Source organism: Sycon ciliatum, chromosome 10, assembly GCF_964019385.1.
Source record: "Sycon ciliatum chromosome 10, ocSycCili1.1, whole genome shotgun sequence".
Lineage (NCBI taxonomy): Eukaryota > Metazoa > Porifera > Calcarea > Leucosolenida > Sycettidae > Sycon > Sycon ciliatum.
This window is the reverse complement of record NC_088652.1, coordinates 24,867,752-24,889,985: the sequence shown is the minus strand read 5'-3', so window position 1 is coordinate 24,889,985 and position 22,234 is coordinate 24,867,752. Positions and strand designations below refer to the sequence as shown.

Sequence of the window (22,234 nt, the reverse complement as noted above, 5' to 3'; positions counted from 1 at the left end):
TTGAGGCCACATGCAACGTACTGCTCTTTTCTCTCCGAAATATGACTTGCAAGTGTTGAGTTTTGGAGAGAAAGGAGCAGTACGTGGCATGTGGCCTCAAATTTCCTAGCAATCTAATAAACCAGAACAAAACATCACTAAGAAACATAGCTAAGTCTTTATACTCGTTTATTCTCGTTACATTTTGTCCTTTTTTCACAATTATAAGTCTTCAGTCAAACAAATGAATAAACCTACTCAAAGTGCTACTAGTACACTAGTTTTCTTCCATGTGAACAGTAAAAGAGTGTATGGTTTCGAAAACCTCACCCATATGTTTTTACCCGGCGTCGACATAAATCGTTTTCCTGATTTATGAGTCACTATCTCACTTTGCACTATGTACACATCCACAGTACATTCAGTTCTCAATTCCTATCTAACATAAAACTGTCCAGAGTTGCACTATACCAAGTCTGATGTTGAAGTGTCATACGGAAGTGCATGTCTAATCTGGTGTGATTACTAACCAGGTGTGAAGGTGAATAGGAAATTTTAGAGGGACACCCTGTGGTGTTTGTGTGTGTGTGTGTGTGTGTGTGTGAGAGAGAGAGAGAGAGAGAGAGAGAGTGAGAGTGAGAGAGCTAGAGAGGGTTTGCACGTATACCTGTGTGCATGTGCGCGTGACTATCAAAATAATAGTAGATTGCGGAATGTAGAGTTGAGGAAATACGTGTGGACTGCTGTGATGTGACGTGACGAGTTAACACACAGAGTTGCCATACCTATACCGGTATATTCGTTAACAACCGGATGAAACTCATTTCAATGTTATTGTCTGCAAGTAAGGAGAGTTTGTTTGGGCATTTTGATATTTGATAATGTCAGATAATTTGCAGTGTTAGGAAGGAAAACAAATAAAGTTGGGTGAATTGTCTTAGCACTTCAGTAAGCGGATCATGGCTGATTGCAACTGGACATCCGAGGGGAGTGTTGCCTCTGACACATTCTCATCATTGCCACCTTTAGTGATATGGACCAGCAAAAGGTCAGTTGTATGTCCTCCGCCGCAGAATGCATCTTATTCTACGCCTTTTACAGCATTTCACAACGCATACGCTGTTGGTGGAAATCAAGTACATGTAGCGACCTCTGAAGCCTCCTTTGCCAATTTTGCACTACATCATACCCCAAGCCGCCCCTGGAATACGCCATCAGTTATCTCCAATTTACGTCCAGATCAACCGCTGCTGGACATAACAGACCAGTTCAGGGACCCTCGACCAGAGTTCCAGAGGAACGAAGATACACACACTTTTGATGTATCAACAACAGCTGTCGAGAACCCATGCTCGAATCCTATGATATCAGCAGTGGAAATTGACCAAAGATCGCAAGACAGCGGTAGCCAAACTGTGCAGTACCCAGTCTCAGTTTCAGATCACTACGCGGGACATTGGCACGTACCAGATGACTCGGAAGAAGGCAATTATGCAAGAATCGTTTCGGAAGTGGACCTTCACATTATCGGACATGTTCCAGAATCTCCCCTAGCGCCTAGCGTATCTGAGTATGCCAAAAATCATGATCGTCAAGCGCTCGCGAAACAGCATACCTCGAAGGCGAGTCCTGAGGAAGACAGTCAACTTTTACCTGACTTTCCTCAACATCGTCTGTCGCTCAGCAAAGAAACCAGGGTGTCACTTGAGCGCCAGCATGATATGCATAATCATGCACTTTCACAATCTGGAGAAGAGCCAATTAAATGTAAGAAATGCAATGAATCTTTTTCTACGCAATCTTGTCTAACTTCTCATGAATGCGCACATCCAGTTGAGAAATCTTTCAAGTGTAAACAGTGTGATAAAACCTTCAACACGCGATATAATCTTAATCGTCATGGACGAGTTCACACTGGAGAAAAACCCTTTCCGTGCCGGTACTGCGCTAAATCATTCAGGGACAAATCAAATCTTACTGTTCATGAACGGAGGCATTCCGGGGAAAAGCCGTTTAAGTGTGATCATTGTGACCAAGGTTTTCACGACAGGTCCAACCTTAGAGTTCATAAACGTACGCATACAGGAGAGAAGCCATTCAAGTTGAAATTGTGTGGCAAAGATTTCAGGCATACTTCGTCCTTAGCAGATCACCAACGCGTCCATACCGGACAAAAAACATTCAAGTGTAAAGCATGTGGAAAGACTTTCTCTGTGAAAGCCAATCTAACAAGACATGAAAGAAAACATTCCTGACAGAAACTGATAAGCAATTGTTACAAGTTTTTCAATGAAAAAACACTTGGAAGGCTATGCGAATACTAACACCAGTTAACCAAATGCTTCTTTCCAAGGCAATGGAACATTTTCAATATAGAAACGTTTTGAAACTCAAGTAGCCCAATATGAACTCCATGCAAAATTCATTGCTTACATGCTAACTTTTACATTTGTAGCACCACAAACAGTCTCATTGTCATTGTTCTAGAGTGATATATTGTACAGTTTCTAACCATGTTACTCAATGCACTTCTTACCCGTATTTCCATATCTGCCATTCAGAAAATAAAACGCATTTTGCAGAAAATGAGGCTCATTTTTGATAAAAAATATTATTAGTAACTGTTCGCGCATTTTTCTTATTCTGCAGGCATGCTGGGGAGAAGAGACGCTGTGCTGTTTTGAAATGATGATGCTAAATAAGTGAGGTACTTTGTTCCTGTATGTACCTTTAGTTCCATTTGTATCGTTATGTAGTCCCGTTCTAGTCCCTATTAAAGCTCTAAATATCGTCTAAAAATATGATCTCAATGTTTATTTGCTTGTGGGAATGTGCAAACAACAGAAAGTGACACTCACTACCAATAATCGATCATGTGACAATTGACTATGGCCAGCGATGCTCTACCACTAAGCATTCTGCCTCTAGTGGTCGTCCAAGCAGTGACAGTTCAACATTTTCCCTTTATAATAATAATAGCTCCACCGAAATTTTCCCTTTATAATAATAATAGCTCCACCGAAATTTTCAAAGGTTATAAAGTGACGAGGTAGCAAGAACACCCTATCAGTTCATAGAACTGGGTATTTTGTTTTACGAGAAACCACAAACCTTGAGAACAGAATACTGCATGATAGAGGTGGCTGCAGTTACAACTGTAGTTTTGAAACCGCAGCATCTCCTCCGACATGAGGTCTCGTATTGTACAATAGATGATAGAATATATACCAGGCACTGGCTATATCATATGGCAATAAGCGATAGAAACCAAACATCTATTAATATAGAAAAGAAAAGGACATATGGATACAGGTTAAGAGTAACTCTCCATCACTGTAACTGGATACTATAATACAGTCAGAAAGTGCAATACCTAGGCACAAAACTGACAAGAGTACTGAGACATTCGACGTCCTGACACCTAGCTTCAACACATCTCCGTAGCGCTAACCGACAGCCTTCCAACTTGGAAGGTTCAAGGTTATGAAAAGACCAAAGAGGGGAAGGCAAGCGCAACGAAAACGAGCAAATGCTACCGTTAGGCCCCGGCGGATAATGCTAGCATTATATCTAGCATATTTAGCACTTTCTGGAAACTAGCATTGCACTAGCATAATCAGCAGGTTTTGCAGAAAACTAGCATATTCTTGCGAAAACTAGCATATTGTTGCAAAACATGGGAATTTCGCGAGGCGGGCGCGCAGCCTTGATCAATCATCATGCATGATGATGATAATGTGGCAGTGCAGACTGCAGTGGTGAGGACGGTCGATCGGATCCGTACGGGACCCATGCCCAGTCGATTGCAGAGAAATATACACGCAAACTAATTATAGAACTGTGTTCGCATCCGACAACACTGGTTCACTTGAAATCTTCAATGACTATGTCTAGCCCTCGAGGCCTCTCTACTACTTAGTTGTAGTAGATCTATGACTCTGGCTGGGAGTCTGGGCACAAGAGTTGGGAAAAAAAAACTTGTGATGGGTGTACATGAGAAGGCGGTGAGAATGGGAGCGTTTCGTTTCCACCAACTAAGTAGTTACTTTTGCTTGAATATTATTCTTTGTAAGCTGATGAAAAACACACGTCATGCGGCTATGTCCGAGCAAGCAGCCTGAGACATTGTTGATCTAGTAAGCAGTAGCGATGATCACTTTGATTCCGAGTTTGACGATGAAGACGCATCAGAATCAGAGTACGAAGAGGACGAGGTCAGGACAGCGTGTGAACGTCTTCCCGAACCATCCAGAGCAGCGATTTCCCGAAACCGATCTTTCCAGAGAAGTAGGGAGGAGTCCGTCGCTAAGCGTGGGCGAATTGCCGGTGGACTGAGTTCCACATTGACACCTCGTGTCAGCGTCCACCATCGCGTGCAGCAATTTCCAGGGGAATATTTGACCGTGTCCAGTGGGAAGATTTACTGCAGTGCCTGCAGCCAGACAGTTCAACCGAAGAACAGCATTGTGAAATCACACATTTCGAGCCAGAAGCACAAGACGGCCAAAGAGCGAAAGTCACGAGCCCAGCTACACCAGCGAGCGGTAACAGCTTCGTGGGAGAAGTACACTACAGACCATAAGAAGGAGCTGGCAGGAACAGGGCTGTCTGGTGCTGACTGTAGCCAATGATGTCCTCATTCGAAGAGCCAGTGTTGTAGAGTCTTTCCTCAAAGCAGGTGTGCCTCTGAGTAAGATAGACCACCGGCTTCGTCCGTGGCTTGAAAGTAACTACTGTCGCATGACGTACAGCACTCACATGGCACAGTTGGTGCCATTCCTGTTGCAGAATGAGCAGTCTACCATCAAGAAGGAGATTGCATCTGCAGCTCATCTCACCGTTATTTTCGATGGAACTTCACGCCTTGGTGAGGCACTTGCTGTTGTCCTCCGCTACGTCGATGGCGATTTCAACATACACCAACGCCTCGTACGTTTCTCTGTACTGTCCAATAGCCTAGCTGGTACCGAACTAGCTCGAGAGCTCATCACAGTTTTGTCAACACAGCTGCAAGTTCCAGGCCTCAAGGTTCTTGCCTTGGTCCCAGACTGTGCAGCTGTTAATGGTGTTGCTGTTAGTGGAGTTGCATGAAGTCCATCCGTGACACTTTTTGACCCCATATAAAGTGGCATTAAATTGAGCATAACGAGCATAACGAGCACTAAAACTAGCATAATGTGCCACTTTTACTAGCAGTGCTAGTAGCATAATTGCCGGAAATAACTAGCATTATCCGCCGGGGCCTAGCTACCGTCCCAACGGAACAAAGAATGTCGATTGTTACTGGACGATGACGAGACCAGCACGATATTTGACAAGTTGGGTGGTGTGCTGCTTTGCTGCTTCGAATTGTAGTTAGACCGCTTTGTCAAATATCGTACTGGTCTCGTCATCGTCCATTAACAATCGACATTCTTTGTTCCGTTGGGACTGTAGCTTTTGCTCGTTTTCGTTGCGCTTGCCTTCCCCTCTTTGGTCTTTTCTTAACCTTAAGGCTGTCGGTTAGCGCTACGGAGATGTGTTGAAGCTAGGTGTCAGGACGTCGAATGTCTCAGTCCTCTTGTCAGTTTTGTGCCTAGTTATTGCACTTTCTGACTGTATATAGTATCCAGTTACAGTGATGGAGAGTTTCTCTTAACTTTTATCCATATGTCCTTTTCTTTTCTACATTTATTTATGGCTCAACATCCGAGTTTCAAATCTATTAATATCTAAATCTTTGTTGTAGGAGTCTAACAACAAATTGTCTCAGCTTGCATCACCTCTTGTCAGGTGTTGGAGATTCAGCATGAAGGGCATTTCTCAGATTGGGTGATCACAAATGAAGCGTTAATGTGAAGTGAAATATGGAATTAGAGACAGTGCGTGTGTGGGTGGGTGTTTGTGTATGTGTGGGACGAGTGTTTGTGTGTGTTTTTGTCTATGCGTGTGTCTTCGCGCCTGAGCTCATGATGTGAAAAGAACATAATGTGGCAGGTAAATGTAAGGGCCTAGAAAAAGATATCAACTTAAAGACGTCAACAAATAGCAGAGTGTTCATGTACTTATTCGGGAAGCAAAGCTGCTACTGATTACAATACTTGCCTCCTAGGAAAAACTGTTCCTACTCCTTAGATTATTTAGAAAAGCGGTCCAGTCAGCTTTTCTATTATTGTGTTCACATTGCAAGACAAAACGACATCGCTATGCTACGTAAGTTTCCACGGAAGGCGCTCGGTATTTCCCTTAGGCTACGTAAGTTTCTACGTAAGGTGCTCGGTATTCCACTACTCCATGTCTCCTAGATCTACCAACGCACGGCATACATTGAGTTGCAGTCCGTTTTCGGATGTGCATGCGCGAAGAACTTTCTTCTTTGGAACTGCTTCTTGCATGAGCTGTTTCGGATATTTCGTTTCCTGGCGTATTTCGCTTCTACTCTGCTGAAACCTCCTTTCACGGAATACTCAATGACAGGTGAGTTGACCAGTTCCCTTTGATTCATTTGCTTGTGTTGACTTTTTTATTTACGAAAAGTGTGCTGATTTTAGGTGGAATACAATACAATAATGGAACAGCTGACAAGATCTCTTTTCTAAATTTAGCTTCTCGCACCACATATACCGGCATACACAGAGACATAGACAGGAATAGCGACAACACACAAAGTGAAGGGTAGTTGGCCGCTGCTAGATGTGACACTGGTGAGACTTAAAACTGACTGAAGAAGTCAGGAAAAGAAGTGACAAAAAAGTACACACCAGATGCCATATTTGCAACTGAAAATATTTCGCGAGAAATACAACTTTTCTGCTGTCGAGGCCTCCTTTAACGGAATATTCAATGACAGGTGATCTCTGATTTAACCAGTTTCCTTCGATTCATTTGCTTATGCTCACCATTTCATTTACGGAAAATAGTGCTGATTTTGTTCGGATTTAGATCCATTCGTATTTTTTTTCTCTTCAAAATCCACATATCTCCAGACACTGGGGTGAACAATGGAGTGTGGTGGTGGGGCCCATTAAGTTCCATCGACCAGAGGTCTCGGCTTCATAGCTCAATGGACGCACCAAAGGGATATTAGGTAGGGAGGATTAAATGAGTATTGATGTGAACGCTGTTAGACTATTAAATTCAAGATGAGACTTTCTGTGAGGAGATATTACATGTATGTCCAAGCAGGGTAGGACACTGAACCCTCTTACTCGCGTATGCTATGAGTGGCCCAGTGCCAGTTCGTTCTGAGGAGATGGTGATAAGCTGCTGTCTTGAACTTTTGGATGTTCTATCTCTTTGCCCTTGCAAACGGTGTGCGAAGAACGCGAGTTCACCTTCTTGGCGGTACGGCTGATGTTGCTGCTAAGGCTTAGATTTGTTGTCGAAATACTCATGTTCATTGTGCATTGGTGCGTAACAAGTAAGGCACTGGTCATGATTGCTTCCGACATTCCGTACTCCGATCATAGGGTAGAATCTGAATTTTGCAGTGGCATAGCATCGCTGGAAGTTCCCAATCTGGAGGGAAAAGTTCAAGGACGCATTGGCCGAGTATGCAAAATAAATTAGCATATCAGGGAAACCTACATTATGGAGAGGTTCATGCATTTAGAGACTTGCTTGCTTCATACGAGACAAGCCGATGGGTGCAGTCTCGTCTCGGGAAAATCTCGTACGATTGGATTTGTTTACTCGAGTCTGGGCTGTTTGATTTGTGAATAGCGCCGAGATTGCACTGCCCCAAATGAAGTTGCGTTCCGGCAAAGCAAGAATTACGATTTGCAATCTGTTTGTTGTACCTGCAAGAATGTGCTGTACATGTATCGTATTTTCTCTGCTGCTGTTTCAGTTGCCGTCATGTTGCTAAAGAAAGGTCCAGTGACTCATTTCTTTGGTACGAGACGAGGCAATGAGTCGGTTTGGCTGTAGAAGAAATCTATTCGTATCTCGATTGGAGAAATAATTGAATTCACTGGTTATAAAATTGGGTTAAGACAAACTCACAGAACAAATACCATCGGCCCCTTTGTGTTCGTCCTAAAGAGGTTCGACTGGAAATCATCCATACTCACCAAAAGATGTGTAACATTAATATTATGGAGTGCCTAGTTTATCTCAGTACCTCCAACCATAGCTTTGTCCTTATATCCTCGGGATCAGTGTAGTTGTTGGAACGAAGTGACGAAGCACAACGATGTCAATTTATACAGCATATTGGTGGGAAAATTGTGATGAAACGTACACAGGCTAAATGATAGTGTGAGTTGGGCCAAACTGTACACGCACTATTACAGGGAAGTTGGAAGTCAAAATAGCACTGGCTTCCTAACAAACGCCTTCTGTCTACACAGCTCAGGCTGTAGCTTGGCAATGTAAACAGCCTCTAGCACATCTAGGTGACATTTGCTGCGCGCCAGCGCGTGAATCTTGAAGTGCTCTGGTACATCCTTACATACTGAAGTCAGGCAAGAAGGGGACATGATAATATGTGTGGTTATTGCAGAATCATTTTTCACAGCTGATAGATGTGTGGTTATTGCAGAATCATTTTTCACAGCTGATGGGTTGTGTGAATCACGCTGGTTCGGTTCACACTTACTCGGAATATGGTTGGTTTGGGTTACCTGATCCGATGGGCGCCTGGTCGGTGTCCGTTAAACTTGGCGCTGCTGTATTAGCCAAGTACTGCGGCTAGCGCTGGTTGTTGTCTGCACCTTCTTGGAGCCGACACGCTGTATGATGGGTGAAGCCTAGATAGTTGGCTCGGTCAGGGTTGTTGCCAGTGCCTTCTGTTTGGGCGGTCTTCCTCTCCTGGGTTTGACGTAGTCGACACCTGGTGTTGCGGCCATGACTAGGCTTGGCGGAATATGCTGCGACATGCGATCACCTAGGCATTGGGTTGTCTTGCCCATGTACCTGTGGCCACACACATAGGTCAATAGAGATATGACTTTGCTAATATCAGTCAACGGCAAGGCATCCTTGTTGGTCGGCAAAACCACCCATTGACTCTAATGGACTCTCAATACTTCCACCTTTAGTGAAATAGACCAGCAGAAGGTCAACTACATGCGCTCCACCTTTAAATGTACCATATTATGGTACGAATTATACAGCTCTTCACTACCCATCCATAAGCCGTTGGTGGGTATCAAGAAGCGAACTCAGAAGTCTCCTTTGCCTAAGATACGCTTCAGAAGACCTCATTCAGCCCTTGCAATATATCATCAGTTACCCCAAGGTTTCTGAAAGATCATTCATGGCGGGACATAATAGACCAGTTCAGGGACCCTAGAACGGAGTGCCAGAGGTAAAAAAAGATACAAATCCTACTGAGCTTTCAGCAACAACTGTCGAAAATCCATGTTCGAAACCCATGATATCGGCAAGGGACATTGACCAAAGGTCGCAAGCCAGCGGTACCCAAACTGTGAACTAGCCAATCGCAGTTTCAGATCACTACACAGGATACGGGAAAGTTGCGTATGACTCGGAAGGACGCAATTACTCCATCACGTCTTCCGACGTGAACTTTCACAATACCTGACATGTTGCAATATCTCCTCTGGCGCCTAGCCTATCTGAGGATGCCGAACACCATGATCACCAAACGCTCAAGAAACAGCATACCTCGGAGTCATGTTCTGATGAGGACAGTCAACTTCTAGCTGAATTTACTCAAGATCATTCTTAGCTCAGCAAGGAAACCGGGGTGTCACTTGATCGACAGCATGATAAAGTGTGATCGTGCGCATTCTTAATTTGGAGAAGAGCCAATTAAATGTAAGCATTGCGATAAATCATTTTCTACGCAATCTTGTCTAACATCTCATGCATGTGCACATCCAGAAGGGAGCTTTTCAGGTGTAAACTGTTTGATAAACCCCTCAGTACGCGACATAATGTTACCCTTCATGGACGAGTTTAATCATGAGAGAAACCTTTTCCGTGCAAGTACTGCGCTAAATCATTCAGTGACAAATTTTATCTTACTGTTCATGAACGTATCCATAACGGGGAGAAACCATGTAATTGTGATCATTGGGACAATAGTTTTTGGGACAGTTCCAACATTAGACGTCATAAACGTACACATACTGGAGGGAAGCCATTCAAATGTCAACGATGTGACAAGTCATACAGACCATCAGGGCATGTCATAGATGACCAACGCGTCCACACTGGAGAGAGACCTTACAAGTGTAAAGAATGTGGAAGGCATTCCTGCAAATTTGGAAATTCACAGTTCATCAACGCATCCAAACTGGAGAGAAGCAATAATCGTGTAGGGAGTGTGGAGAGTCTTTCAATGCGAAATCCAGCCCGACAGTTCGTGAACGAATCCATTCTCTTGAAAACTGGACAATTGCCAAGGACGCGTCATTCAATGCAATATATAACACTTAGAAGAGTACCAACACCCTAAAGGAGACATTGCTTATGTTCACGATTATGGAAAATGCCATCTTTACAGGTCCGTTTTGATACGCAAATAGCGTCATTGCAGTTTACAGCTAAAACTGATATCCTTGCAAACGTTATCACTTATATTCTAACTTCAACATTTGGAACATCCAAAACATTATCATTATTATTGTGTTCCAGTTGATATCCACTGTTGCAATCCTTGCTTTCTATTCCATTTCTACACAGCAGGAACATGTTTCCATATTTACCATGAATTAAAAACTAAATTGCGCTGAACGTTCCTATAATTATTATGAAACTTGGATGTTGAGCCATAAATAAATGTAGAAGAGAAAAGGACATATGGATACGAGTTAAGAGTTAGTGATGGAGAGTTACTCTTAACTCGTATCCATATGTCCTTTTCTGTTTAAATTATATAATTATTATGGTTCATTTTACACAAGAGAGAGTTTGGAAGCTTTGTCACAACTCACAACGAGTTTCAGGTATCTCTACGATCATCAGGCAACTGATGGATCCAAAACGGGCAGCCAGAACATAAGGGGGAGCAAGGTGGGAAATTCCGAGGGGTGTCATAGGCGACGCGTATCATAGCGCAAGAGTCAGGTGCAGGCGTGAAGTTGCCAAGTCTTCAGACTTGGGGCTATGCAGCAGTAGTTCCGGCATGAATGATATAGAATATAGCTGGGAGCAAATGCCAAATCCACACATGCCCACACCACAACACAAACATACACCCACACTCTGTCCCTTTTCTCACATACACATACACTCACACGCGCGTCCGCACACACATTCTCTAAATCTCTCTCTCACTCTCTCTCTCTCTCACACACACACACACATTCATTCTCTTTATCTCACACATGCCCACGCACACACACATTCATTCTCTATATCACACACACACACACACACACGCATTCTCCAAATCTCACACACACATTCTCTAAATCTTACATACACACACACATTCTCCAAATCTCACACAAACATTCTGTCTCTCTCTCTCTCTCACACACACACACACACACGGCCACAATACTCATCCTTTCATTCTCACACCTACCGCACACATACTTGCACCCGCACTTATCCAATCACCCACACGCGCTCTCTTTCTCACGAATGCACACAAACACACACACACACACACACACACATGCGCGCTCACACTCACACACACTCACACACACACACCCACACACACACACTTGGCAGCGGGACTACCAGCTAAATTCACTTGACCTTGCGCGCAAAGTTACAGAGGTAGAACTTGTTTTCATGACGGCACTTGGACACAAGCTCTGACCTCTTGTTGAGGGAGCGGGTCTTGTCGGCCCAGGCAATCTCCAGCTTCTCGGCCAGACACAGGTTGCAGCGCTTCGAGATGTTAGAGTATGGTGCGGCTCTCCTCACAACGGACCACCTGATACTGTAAGGTTTGTTTTCATCCTTCAGTCTCCAGATGTGTCTGGACAGTCTCGTTGAGGTCTCGTGCTTCTTGTGGCGAATAGTATGTTGATGACCATTGAATCGTGTCTTGAATGTCCCTTCCGTTAATCCAGTGTACTCCTTCATGTCGCTGCCGGTTACATGTGCCCTGTACACAATGCTCGATGCTAGACAGTTTCCTTCCAAGGGGCAATCATTTTTTGACACGGCAGTTGCAGGTTCTCACATCCTTGGTAATCATTTTTGACACGGCAGTTGCAGGTTCTCACATCCTTGGTAATCATTTTTGAAACGGCATTTGCAGGTTCTCACATCCTTGGTAATCATTTTTGACACGGCAGTTGCAGGTTTTCACATGCTTGGTAATCATTTTTGACACGGCAGTTGCAGGTTCTCACATCCTTGGTAATCATTTTTGACACGGCAGTTGCAGGTTCTCACATCCTTGGTAATCATTTTTGACACGGCAGTTGCAGGATCTCACATCCTTGGTAATCATTTTTGACACGGCAGTTGCAGGTTCTCGCATCCTTGGTAATCATTTTTGACACGGCAGTTGCAGGTTCTCACATCCTTGGTAATCATTTTTGACACGGCAGTTGCAGGTTCTCACATCCTTGGTAATCATTTTTGACACGGCAGTTGCAGGTTCTCGCATCCTTGGTAATCATTTTTGACATGGCAGTTGCAGGTTCTCACATCCTTGGTAATCATTTTTGACACGGCAGTTGCAGGTTTTCACATCCTTGGTAATCATTTTTGACACGGCAGTTGCAGGTTCTCACATCCTTGGTAATCATTTTTGACACGACAGTTGCAGGTTTTCACATCCTTGGTAATCATTTTTGACACGGCAGTTGCAGGTTCTCACATCCTTGGTAATCATTTTTGACACGGCAGTTGCAGGTTCTCCCATCCTTGGTAATCATTTTTGACACGGCAGTTGCAGGTTCTATGGTTCATTTTATATTCTTCAGTCTTGGTTTATGTCGACTACCCTACATCTTTTCGCTGGAAGAGGCGCTGTGCTGTTTTCAAGTTCGAACACGAAGCTGAAATGTTTTTTTTCTTTATTTACCATTATTACTATGTGTACAAGTAATAATTATTGCATCAGATCAGTTGTATCATCATTGCCTAACGGCTTAAAACTCAGAGTTTCATCCAAACTGACCGTCCTCCGCTGAGTCAGCTATTGTAACAGGTAGCCGAGTGGTAGGCGCGGTGCAATTAACACGAGCTATCTTTTATTATTATTCTCTTAGGTACACACCTAGGATATATTAGAAGTTAAAGAAGAAGCGGCAAATAAATTACTTTCTCTCCGGTGCACACCTGGAGGTTAAATAGCTCGTTATTATCAAAATCTTAATTTCAAAACAGAAATGCGCAGCCGCTTTAATGCAGCAGACGCTGTACGCTTACATACGGAGATACACTAAATATACATCAGGCAAAGCTCCGTATTAGTTCCGCACTACTTCCGTATTGGTCGGGCCGGGATACTACACCCTCCCTCCCTACAGATAACCAAAATGGACTCCGTTCTGAACACCAAAACCCTAGGGAGGGGCAAGAGCTGAACTTGACGAGCTACTAACTCTCTGCGCTGAGCTCAGTGCTGGAATCATGGAATTACTGGCGCACTGACGCGCATGCTACCAGTTTTCCAAAGAGGTCAAATTTCACAAAGGTGCTGCAATACTACATTTTTGTACATGTACCAGTAAATCGTGTAAAAGATTTTAAAAAGTATGTGGTGTTAGAATTTTGTGCATGTGTCATACTCCCTGTGGGATGCACAGACTCGGACTCCAGGTGTAGTTGTAGCCGCCCTCCTGTTCTGGACTTCTGCGGATTTTCAGCAGACTTGGGATGGTGCTTAATCAGTGTCCATTGGTCTGGAGTGATGAGGATCAAAACCATCAATGCTCTATGCACGAAGTTGCGTGAGAGTTGTTTTACATCAAAAAATGGATGGCTGATTTATTACACTGCCTTGTTTAAACAAAAATAACTTAAGAAGATCCGACTACGCTCGATGCAGACCCTGGAGCTGGATCCGGCGTTGCACACTCTTGGAGGTTAGTACATTGGTAATAATGACCAGTCCTCTGCAAAACCAACCTTAGGTGGTATTGTGTCCCTGGATTGTCCACCCATGACCCTTTCTTCAACTTCTGGCGAAGTGTTAGGTGTATTGCATTCATATTCCGGTAGATACAATGACAAATTCTCTTTACTTTTTTCTAGGGTACCCTGCAATATTTTGATGAAAAATAGCAAAATACTGGATTTTGTGCAATATTTGGGAACCTATGATGTGCTACAATTTGGCCCAGTATCTGCAAAATGGACCTTCGGATGTTTTTTTCAAAAACGACTTTTTTTGCCATCTATGGGTATCTAGTGATCACATGGCAAAGAATTAGACAGAACAAATCAATAATTTTATAGATGGCCCAGACGCTTCTCAAACCAGTATAGGTGGATATCAGGAGATACAATAATTTATCACAGTTTTTTCCCCATTGGAATACTATGTTTTACAAAAGGCAGTATAATAAATCAGAACAAAACACAACTAAGAAACATAACTAAGATTAGTATTTATACTCTTTTATACTAGTTATATTTCGTCCTTCTTCTTTTCACAATAAAGTCATTATTCATAAAATTTAATAAACCTACGCAAAGAACTACACTTCGTCCATGTGCACAGTAAAACGGTGTATGATTTCGAAAAATCTCACCCATATTTTTACCCGGCGTCGACGTAACTCGTTTTACTGATTTATGAGTTACAATCGCACTTCGCAATATGCACACATCCACAGTACATTCAGTTCTCAATTCATGTCTAACATGAAACTGTCCAAAGTTGCACTATTCCAAATCTGGTGTTGACGTGTCATACTGAAATGCATGTCTAATCTGGTGTGATCCCTAACCAGGTGTGAAGGTGAGTAAGAATATTTGGATAGAGACCCTGTGGTGTTTGTGTGCGTGTGTGTGAGAGAGAGAAAGAGAGTTTGCGCGTGTACCTGTGTGCGCGTGACTATCAATATTAATAGTAGGGTACGGAGTGTAGAGTTGTGGAAATGGATGTCGACTGCTGTGATGTGACGTGACGTGTTAGCACAGAGTTCGCATACGTATATATCGTTAACAACCGGATGAAACTCATCTTAAAGCTATTGTCTGCAAGTAAGAAGAGTTCGTTTTGGCATTTGGATATTTGATAATGTCAGATACTTTGCCGGGTTAGGAAGGAAAACAAAAAAATCCGGTAAATTGTGTAAGCACTTCAGTAAGTGAATCATGGCTGATTGTAACTGAATATCCGAGGGGAGTGTAGCCTCTGACTCATTCTCACCATCTTTAGTGATATGGACTAGCAAAAGTTCAATGGTGTGTCCTCCGCATCCGAATGCAACATCTTATCCTACGCCTTTTACAGCATTTCACAACGAATACGCTGCTGTTGGGAATCAAGTAGCGACATCTGAAGCCTCCTTTGCCAATTATGCACTACATCATACCCATTCAGCCCTTGGAGTACGCCATCAGTTATCTCCAATTTACTGCCAGATCGACCACTGCTGGACATAACAGACCAGTTCAAGGAAGCTCGACATTAGTTGCAGAGAAACGAAGATACACACATTATTAATGTATCAACAACAGCTGTCGAGAACCATTGCCCGAATCCCATGATATCAGCAGTGAAAACTGACCCAAGATTGCAAGACAGCGGTAGCCAAACTGTGAACTATCTAGTCGCAGTTTCAGATCACTACGCGGGACGCTGGAACGTACCTGATGACTCGGAACAAAGTAACTATGCAAGCATGTTTTCCGACGTGGACCTTCACAATATCGGACATGTTCCAGTATCTCCCCTAGCTCCTAGCGCATCTGAGTATGCCAAACATCATGATCATCAAACGCTCAAGAAACAACATACGTCGGAGGCGTGTTCTGAGGAAGACAGTCTACTTCTACCTGACTTTCCTCAAAATCAAAGAAACCGGGGTGTCACTTGAGCGCCAGCAAGATATGCGTGGTCATCCACATTCCCAAGCTGGAGAAGAGCCAATTAAATGTAAGAAATGTCATAAATCATTTTCTACGAAATCTTGTCTGAATTATCATAAATGTGCACATCCAGTAGAGAAACCTTTCAAGTGTAAACTGTGTGATAAAACCTTCAGTACGCGGTATCATCTTGTCAGTCATGGACGAGTTCACTCAGGAGAAAACCCCTTTCCGTGCCAGTATCGCGCTAAATCATTCAGTCAGAAATCCAACTGTTCTGTTCATGAACGCATCCATACCGGGAAGAAGCCGTTTAAGTGTGATCGTTGTGACCAAGGTTTTTACAACAAGTGTTACGTTATAGTTCATAAACGTACACATACTGGAGAGAAGCCTTTCAAGTGTAAGCGTTGTGACAAGTCATACAGCCAATCAGGGCATCTAATAGAGCACCAACGCGTCCACACTGGAGAGAAACCTTACAAGTGTAAAGAATGTGGCAAGGCATTCACGCGAATGTGGAATCTCACAGCTCATCACTGCATCCATGCTGGAGAGAAACCATTTTCTTGTAAGGAATGTGGAAAGTCTTTCACTACGAAATCCAGGCTAACACGTCATGAACGAGTCCATCCCTGATAGAAAATGCTCAAGTGTGAGCTACGGGTATTTTAATGCAAAAAAACACCTGGAAGACCACACAAATGCCAACACAGTAAGTAAGTAAATTATCGTGTCCGTTCCCGAAGGGAACTCACGACGGTCGCTAACACCCGGTAAACCCTAGCGGCAGATGCAGCGCCTAACGGTGGGGGTGAGTGGATAAGTCTCACAACCACTGGCACAAGTGCCGAAAACGACCCCATTAGCTGCATCCATGTACCCCTTGTGCCTGGCCACAAGTTCCCAGTTGACTGTGGGTAGCAGCACGGCTGGAAAAACCGCTCCCAGGTAGGACTTGAACCAGGTACCTCTCGTATCTCAATCATGGTCTTTGACCAACCCACTGTGCCTGCCTGGTCAGTAAACATTATGGAAAACGCTATCATTTACATGTCCGTTTTGATCCGCAAATAGTGTCATTGCCGGGCGCAGCTCAATCTGATATCACTGCAAAGGTCACTGCTTATAAATATGCTACCTTCCCCATGTGTAACATCCAAAACCAAATCATTATTATTGTATTCCCGTTGATATCCACTTTTGCATGCCTTGTTTTCTACTTCAGTTCCGACTCAGCACGAACCTGTTTCCATATTTACCATGCATTAAAAACTCCATTACGCTGAACGTTCCTGTATGGCTCATTTTGATAAATCTGTACTGATTTTTCTCGAATATCCTACCTCATTTTCTTGGAAAACGCGCTGCACTGTTTTTTGTTGTAGAGTAGCGTTCAGTCCTTCTCAAAACTTGTCAAATATTTTACGTTCTAACATCTCACGGTTCAAAAGTTTGATGAAAATGGAAATCACAGTGAAACGAGTTATGAATCAACTATCCGCGACTGTAACAAGATAATGTAGAGTCAGGAAGTGTGTTACCAGGGCACATACGATGATAACTGCCATTTTACCGATACATTCAACCACCCGAGACCTAGCTCTCACACACTTCCAGTTTCCAAACCAACAGCCTTCCAGCTTGGTAGGTTCAATGTTATGTGATTGTGATTATGTTATTTCTTCTATTATTTTTAACTCGGATACTGAGCCAGTAATATATGTGCAAAAGAGTCAGCTTTGTGCCATATTATCGAACTTTATGACTGTTTATCTTTTTGTTGCAGACGTGAATAGTTGCTGCGTAGCTCGTTCTCATGTGTTTTCTTCTACTCTCATTATATTTATTGCCTCACGATCCGATATAAGTTTACAATAGATTATAACCAACACTATTCTTTCTGTTCACACATTTTGATGAACTTGAAAGAAGATATTGTGTAAACCAATGCTCTACCGCTAAGCTACGGCCTAGTGGTCATCAAAGCAGCTACAGCTCAACACTTTCTTCGAAACACTCATTTCCTGTGATTTCACACAGGCTTGCGATACGCAGTACCCTGTATATTACACATGCTAGTCTTTAGCACTATGTAGTATGCGGGGAGACCCCAACACACACAGAATTAATGAATTCAAGGGAAAGATGTTAATGGGGAAGGGTCTGAAGAAAACGTCGACGGTCATCACGAGGACTCTTATGGCCGGCGATGCTTTGATATATCCGTATGTAAAGGGTATCTTTCTCTACTGAAAAAGACCGGTGCGAGTAAGAGAAGCTTATTTCTAGAGTCACAGCAGGATGCACTGCCAACTGTGTTTCCCGAATATGTGCATAAACAATCTGCTAATTTGTCACGGCTACGCAGATGGAGTATGGTAATACATACATATTTTTATGCCTGCTATATCGGTACAAACCCAGATCGTCGAAACTCTGGGTTTCTCTCTCTAGCATTAATTTCATAAGCAATACTGTGAAATCATAAGGTAGGCAAAAATGGGCATTATACCTACCATGTGCCAAGGAACGAGACTTGTTCTATTGCTCTTTCCTCAGTTAATTAGAACTTTTCAGGAACAAGAAAGACTGGACATGACACGATACATTTCCATGGGGAGCTGATCATCCATTCCGTATAATTGGGATTATCTCATTGCCTGAATAAATACTGTTGATGACTACATTTGGAGTATTAATGCTGTGTCTGCGCTGACGTTAAAGAAATTCCCTGCAATTTACATTGAAGAAAGGTAAAAGAGAACCTCCGCTGCATTCCTGAATTTCGATCATTTGAGTCACAGTGTGTTTGCGTGTTTGTGTGTCCGTGTATCTGAGTGGGTTTTTGGGGTGGGTGTCTGAGTGTGTGGATGGGTGTGCGTGAGTGCGTATGTGTGTTTTTCGGCGCGTGCGCTCATGATGTGAAAAGATTATAAATGTGTCAGCTAAATGTAAGGGCTAAAAAATAGATATCAACTTAAAAACGTGACAAATTAGCAGATTGTTTATGCACATACACATGTATTCGGGAAACACAGTTGCTACTGATCAGAATTCTCACCTCCTAGGACAAAATGTTCCTGCTCTTTGGATTTTTGGTATTTAAATCGGGTGCTTTGACCTGCATGGTATTAGAATTGCGCTTGGAAGGATTGTTGAAGTAAGTGAATCATGGATGATCTTGACTGGACTTCGGACGGGAGTGTCGACTCTGATGCACTCCCACCACTTCCAGCCTTAGTGATATGGACCAGCAGAAGGTCAACTGTGTGTCCTCCACCGCAGAACACACCAACTTCTGGTACACCTTATACAGCTAATCAACACGTATACGCCGTTGGCGAGAATGAAATAGCGACCTCAGAAGCCTCTTTTGCAAATTATGCAATTCAGCATACCTCATTCAGTGCTTGGAACATACCATCAGTTACCACCAATTTTCCGCTAGATCGTCCACCACCGGACCTGACAGACCGCGTCTGGGACTCTCGACCAGAGTGCCGAAGGAAGGAAGATGCAAACCCGACAGAGCTTTCAGCAACAGCTGTCCATAATCCATGTTCGATTCCCAAGACATCGGCAATGGAAATTGAACAAAGATCGCGAGACAGCGATAACCAAACTGTGAACCATCCAATCTCAGTTTTAGATCACTACACAGGACACGGGCACGTAGAGTATGACTTGGAAGAAGACAATTACTCAAGCACGTCTTCCGAAGTAGACCTTCAAAATATCGGACATGTTCCAGTATCTCACCGACAGTCTAGCGTTTATGAGGATGGCAAACATTATGATCATCAAAAGCTCAAGAAACAGCATACACCGGTGACGTATTCCGCTGAAGGCACTCAACTTCTAGCTGACTTTCCTCAAGATTCTACGTCGCTCAGCCAGGAACCCGGGGTGTCACTTGATCGCCAGCATGATATGCGTGATCGTGCACATTCACAAACTGGAGAACAGCCGCATAAATGTAAGTTTTGCAAAAAATCTTTTTCCACTCAATCGAGTCTAACATCTCATGAATGTGCACATCCTGAAAAGAAAACTTTCAAATGTAAAGTGTGTGATAAAACCTTCAGAATGCGATCTCATCTTGTTTGTCATGGACGAGTTCACTCAGGAGAGAAACCCTTTAGGTGTCATTACTGCGCTAAATCATTCAGTGAGAAATCAAGCTGTACTGTTCATGAACGGATCCATACCGGAGAGAAGCCGTTTAAGTGTGATCATTGTGACCAAGGGTTTTGCAACAGTTCCAGTCTTAGACGTCATAAACGCACACATACTGGAGAGAAGCCATTCAAGTGTAGCGAATGTAAAAAGACATTTAGACAACCATCACATCTCACAGATCATCAACGCACCCATACTGGAGAGAAACCATTCAATTGTAAAGTATGTGGAAAGTCTTTCTCCCGGAAATCCAGTTTAACAAGACATGAAAGTATCCATCCCAGAGATTATCTGATCAAGGATTGTCGCAAGTCTTTTAATTAAAAAACACTAAGAAGACCATGCAAACACTAACACACTAACACAACAGTTTTCTTTTCAAGATAATGGAAGATATTCATTATACATGCAGGTCCGTTTTGAAATGCAAGTAGCCCAATCTGAACTGCAAAATTCACTTCTTATACGCTGACTTCTACATTAATTTTGTGGCATCTCAAACATTATCATTATCACTGCTTGACAGGAAACAATTTTTAACCATGTTCCTCAATTCACTTCTTACACGTATTTCCATATGCAATGTTCTTAAAAAAACTCAGTTTCGCTGAACATGCGGCTCATTTTTGATAAATCAGTACTTTTTCGTGCACACGTATTCTTTTGCACGCATGTCGAGTATGGATCCTTTCCCTAGAAGAGACGCTTTGCTGTTTTGAAGCTCGCACATGTTGCTGAATATGTGTTGTACTGTTTATCCTGTATGTACCTTCAGTCCACTTGGCATCATGTCATAGTCCTTTTCTAGTCCCCAGCAAAACTCTTAAAATGTTGAACTCGGACCGCGAGCCAATATAGTTATGATAAAGAAGGGAAAAGGAAAAACTGTTACGAGTTATGAAAAACTTTCCATCAACGTAACCAGATCTTAACCCTTTGGAGTCCATGGTTCGAAGGGTCTAGATGGTAGAAAACACTCTCAGCTATCGCATCAAACAGGTGCGAAGTCTCTCCGATGAAGTTTGAGTGAGCGGCGAGCGATCAAACATTTCGAATTTTCTGCGCTGCGTGCTGCGAGTCAGCAGTGCGTGAAAAAAAGGGACTTTCCCAGCTTCATGACAGGTGGCACGTGCCAGGACCGGCGCGGCGCGAAGTCACGGCAAGGTAAGCTTCTACTCGAAAAAATGTGAACAGTTCCGAGCTAGATTCAGTGAAATGGCTACAGGAGACCGATTTCGTCTCAGATCTGGAGCTGGACTCGCGTTTGGGGCGCGTTGTGGCGGACAATGAATAGTGCTCTTGGCGAGTTTGGGTTCATTGTATTTCTCTCATCAAGAGCTTTCCAACGAGCCCAAGATCTTCAAAATCGGTGAAGTAGAACAAAAGTTATGTTGGAAATGGAGTGCGCATTTTCGTGACTGCCACAAATTATGCGGAAGCAAAAAAGTTACGGACTCCAAAGGGTTAAACAGTTAGCGAGTGCGACAAAATGGCACAAAATGGAGCTTTCAGAACCTAAGACTTCCAGGTAGGAAGTTTGTTCATTTGCGCCTTGTAGAAGTGTTTGTTTGACCTAGGTGTCAGGTCGCCGAATGTCTCAGTACGCCTTGTCGGTTTTGTGCAATTTTGTCGCAACCGCTGACTGTATAAGCTCTGGTTACGTTGGTGCACAGTTTGTCATAACTCGCAATATTTTGTCCTTTTCCTTTCTCCATTTGTTCTAAAAAAATAACTCAGTAATCATTTGCTTGAGGAAAAAAATGACTTACTGGCAGGACTCGAACCTGTGACAATCGCGTATGCCCAGCAAGCACTCTACCACTTGTGATCATCCAAACGGCGACCGTTCAACGTTTTCCTCACACTTATTATCTCTCGCGTCCTGTGAATCCACACAAGCTGGAGGTATTCAAGGAACGTACATGACGTGTAGTGTTTAAATTGCAGTTTTTTTAGTTACTGCAAAACTCACGGTTTTCAGTTGCCTGGTGTCCTTTGTTATCAATTAGCTCCACCAAAATTGAGGAGGTATGAATAGCCCCCTATCAGTGTTTATGAACTGTGCAAGGTGCAATAGATTATGTAACATATACGTCGCAATACCTATAATTATCATTACGAGAGACGATATAAATCATGCCTCTATTCATAGCAGACACTTTGTGGGTAA

General features: G+C 43.1%; 2 protein-coding genes across 2 annotated transcripts; both read left to right on the top strand.

The window, feature by feature from the left end:
• The first annotated feature begins 804 nt into the window (after nt 1-804).
• On the top strand, nt 805-2,907 carry LOC135826383 (zinc finger protein 79-like). Its single transcript, XM_065338994.1, has one exon. The coding sequence runs from the start codon at nt 939-941 to the stop codon at nt 2,232-2,234; it is 1,296 nt and encodes a 431-aa protein (XP_065195066.1). The 5' UTR covers nt 805-938; the 3' UTR covers nt 2,235-2,907.
• Nucleotides 2,908-19,030: 16,123 nt separating this feature from the next.
• On the top strand, nt 19,031-20,850 carry LOC135826382 (zinc finger protein 625-like). Its single transcript, XM_065338992.1, has one exon. The coding sequence runs from the start codon at nt 19,057-19,059 to the stop codon at nt 20,386-20,388; it is 1,332 nt and encodes a 443-aa protein (XP_065195064.1). The 5' UTR covers nt 19,031-19,056; the 3' UTR covers nt 20,389-20,850.
• Nucleotides 20,851-22,234: the final 1,384 nt, after the last annotated feature.

Bases quoted from the DNA above. Each gene is read 5' to 3' on its own strand.
- LOC135826383 (XM_065338994.1), top strand. From the start codon at position 939: ATGGCTGATTGCAACTGGACATCCGAGGGGAGTGTTGCCTCTGACACA.
- LOC135826382 (XM_065338992.1), top strand. From the start codon at position 19,057: ATGGATGATCTTGACTGGACTTCGGACGGGAGTGTCGACTCTGATGCA.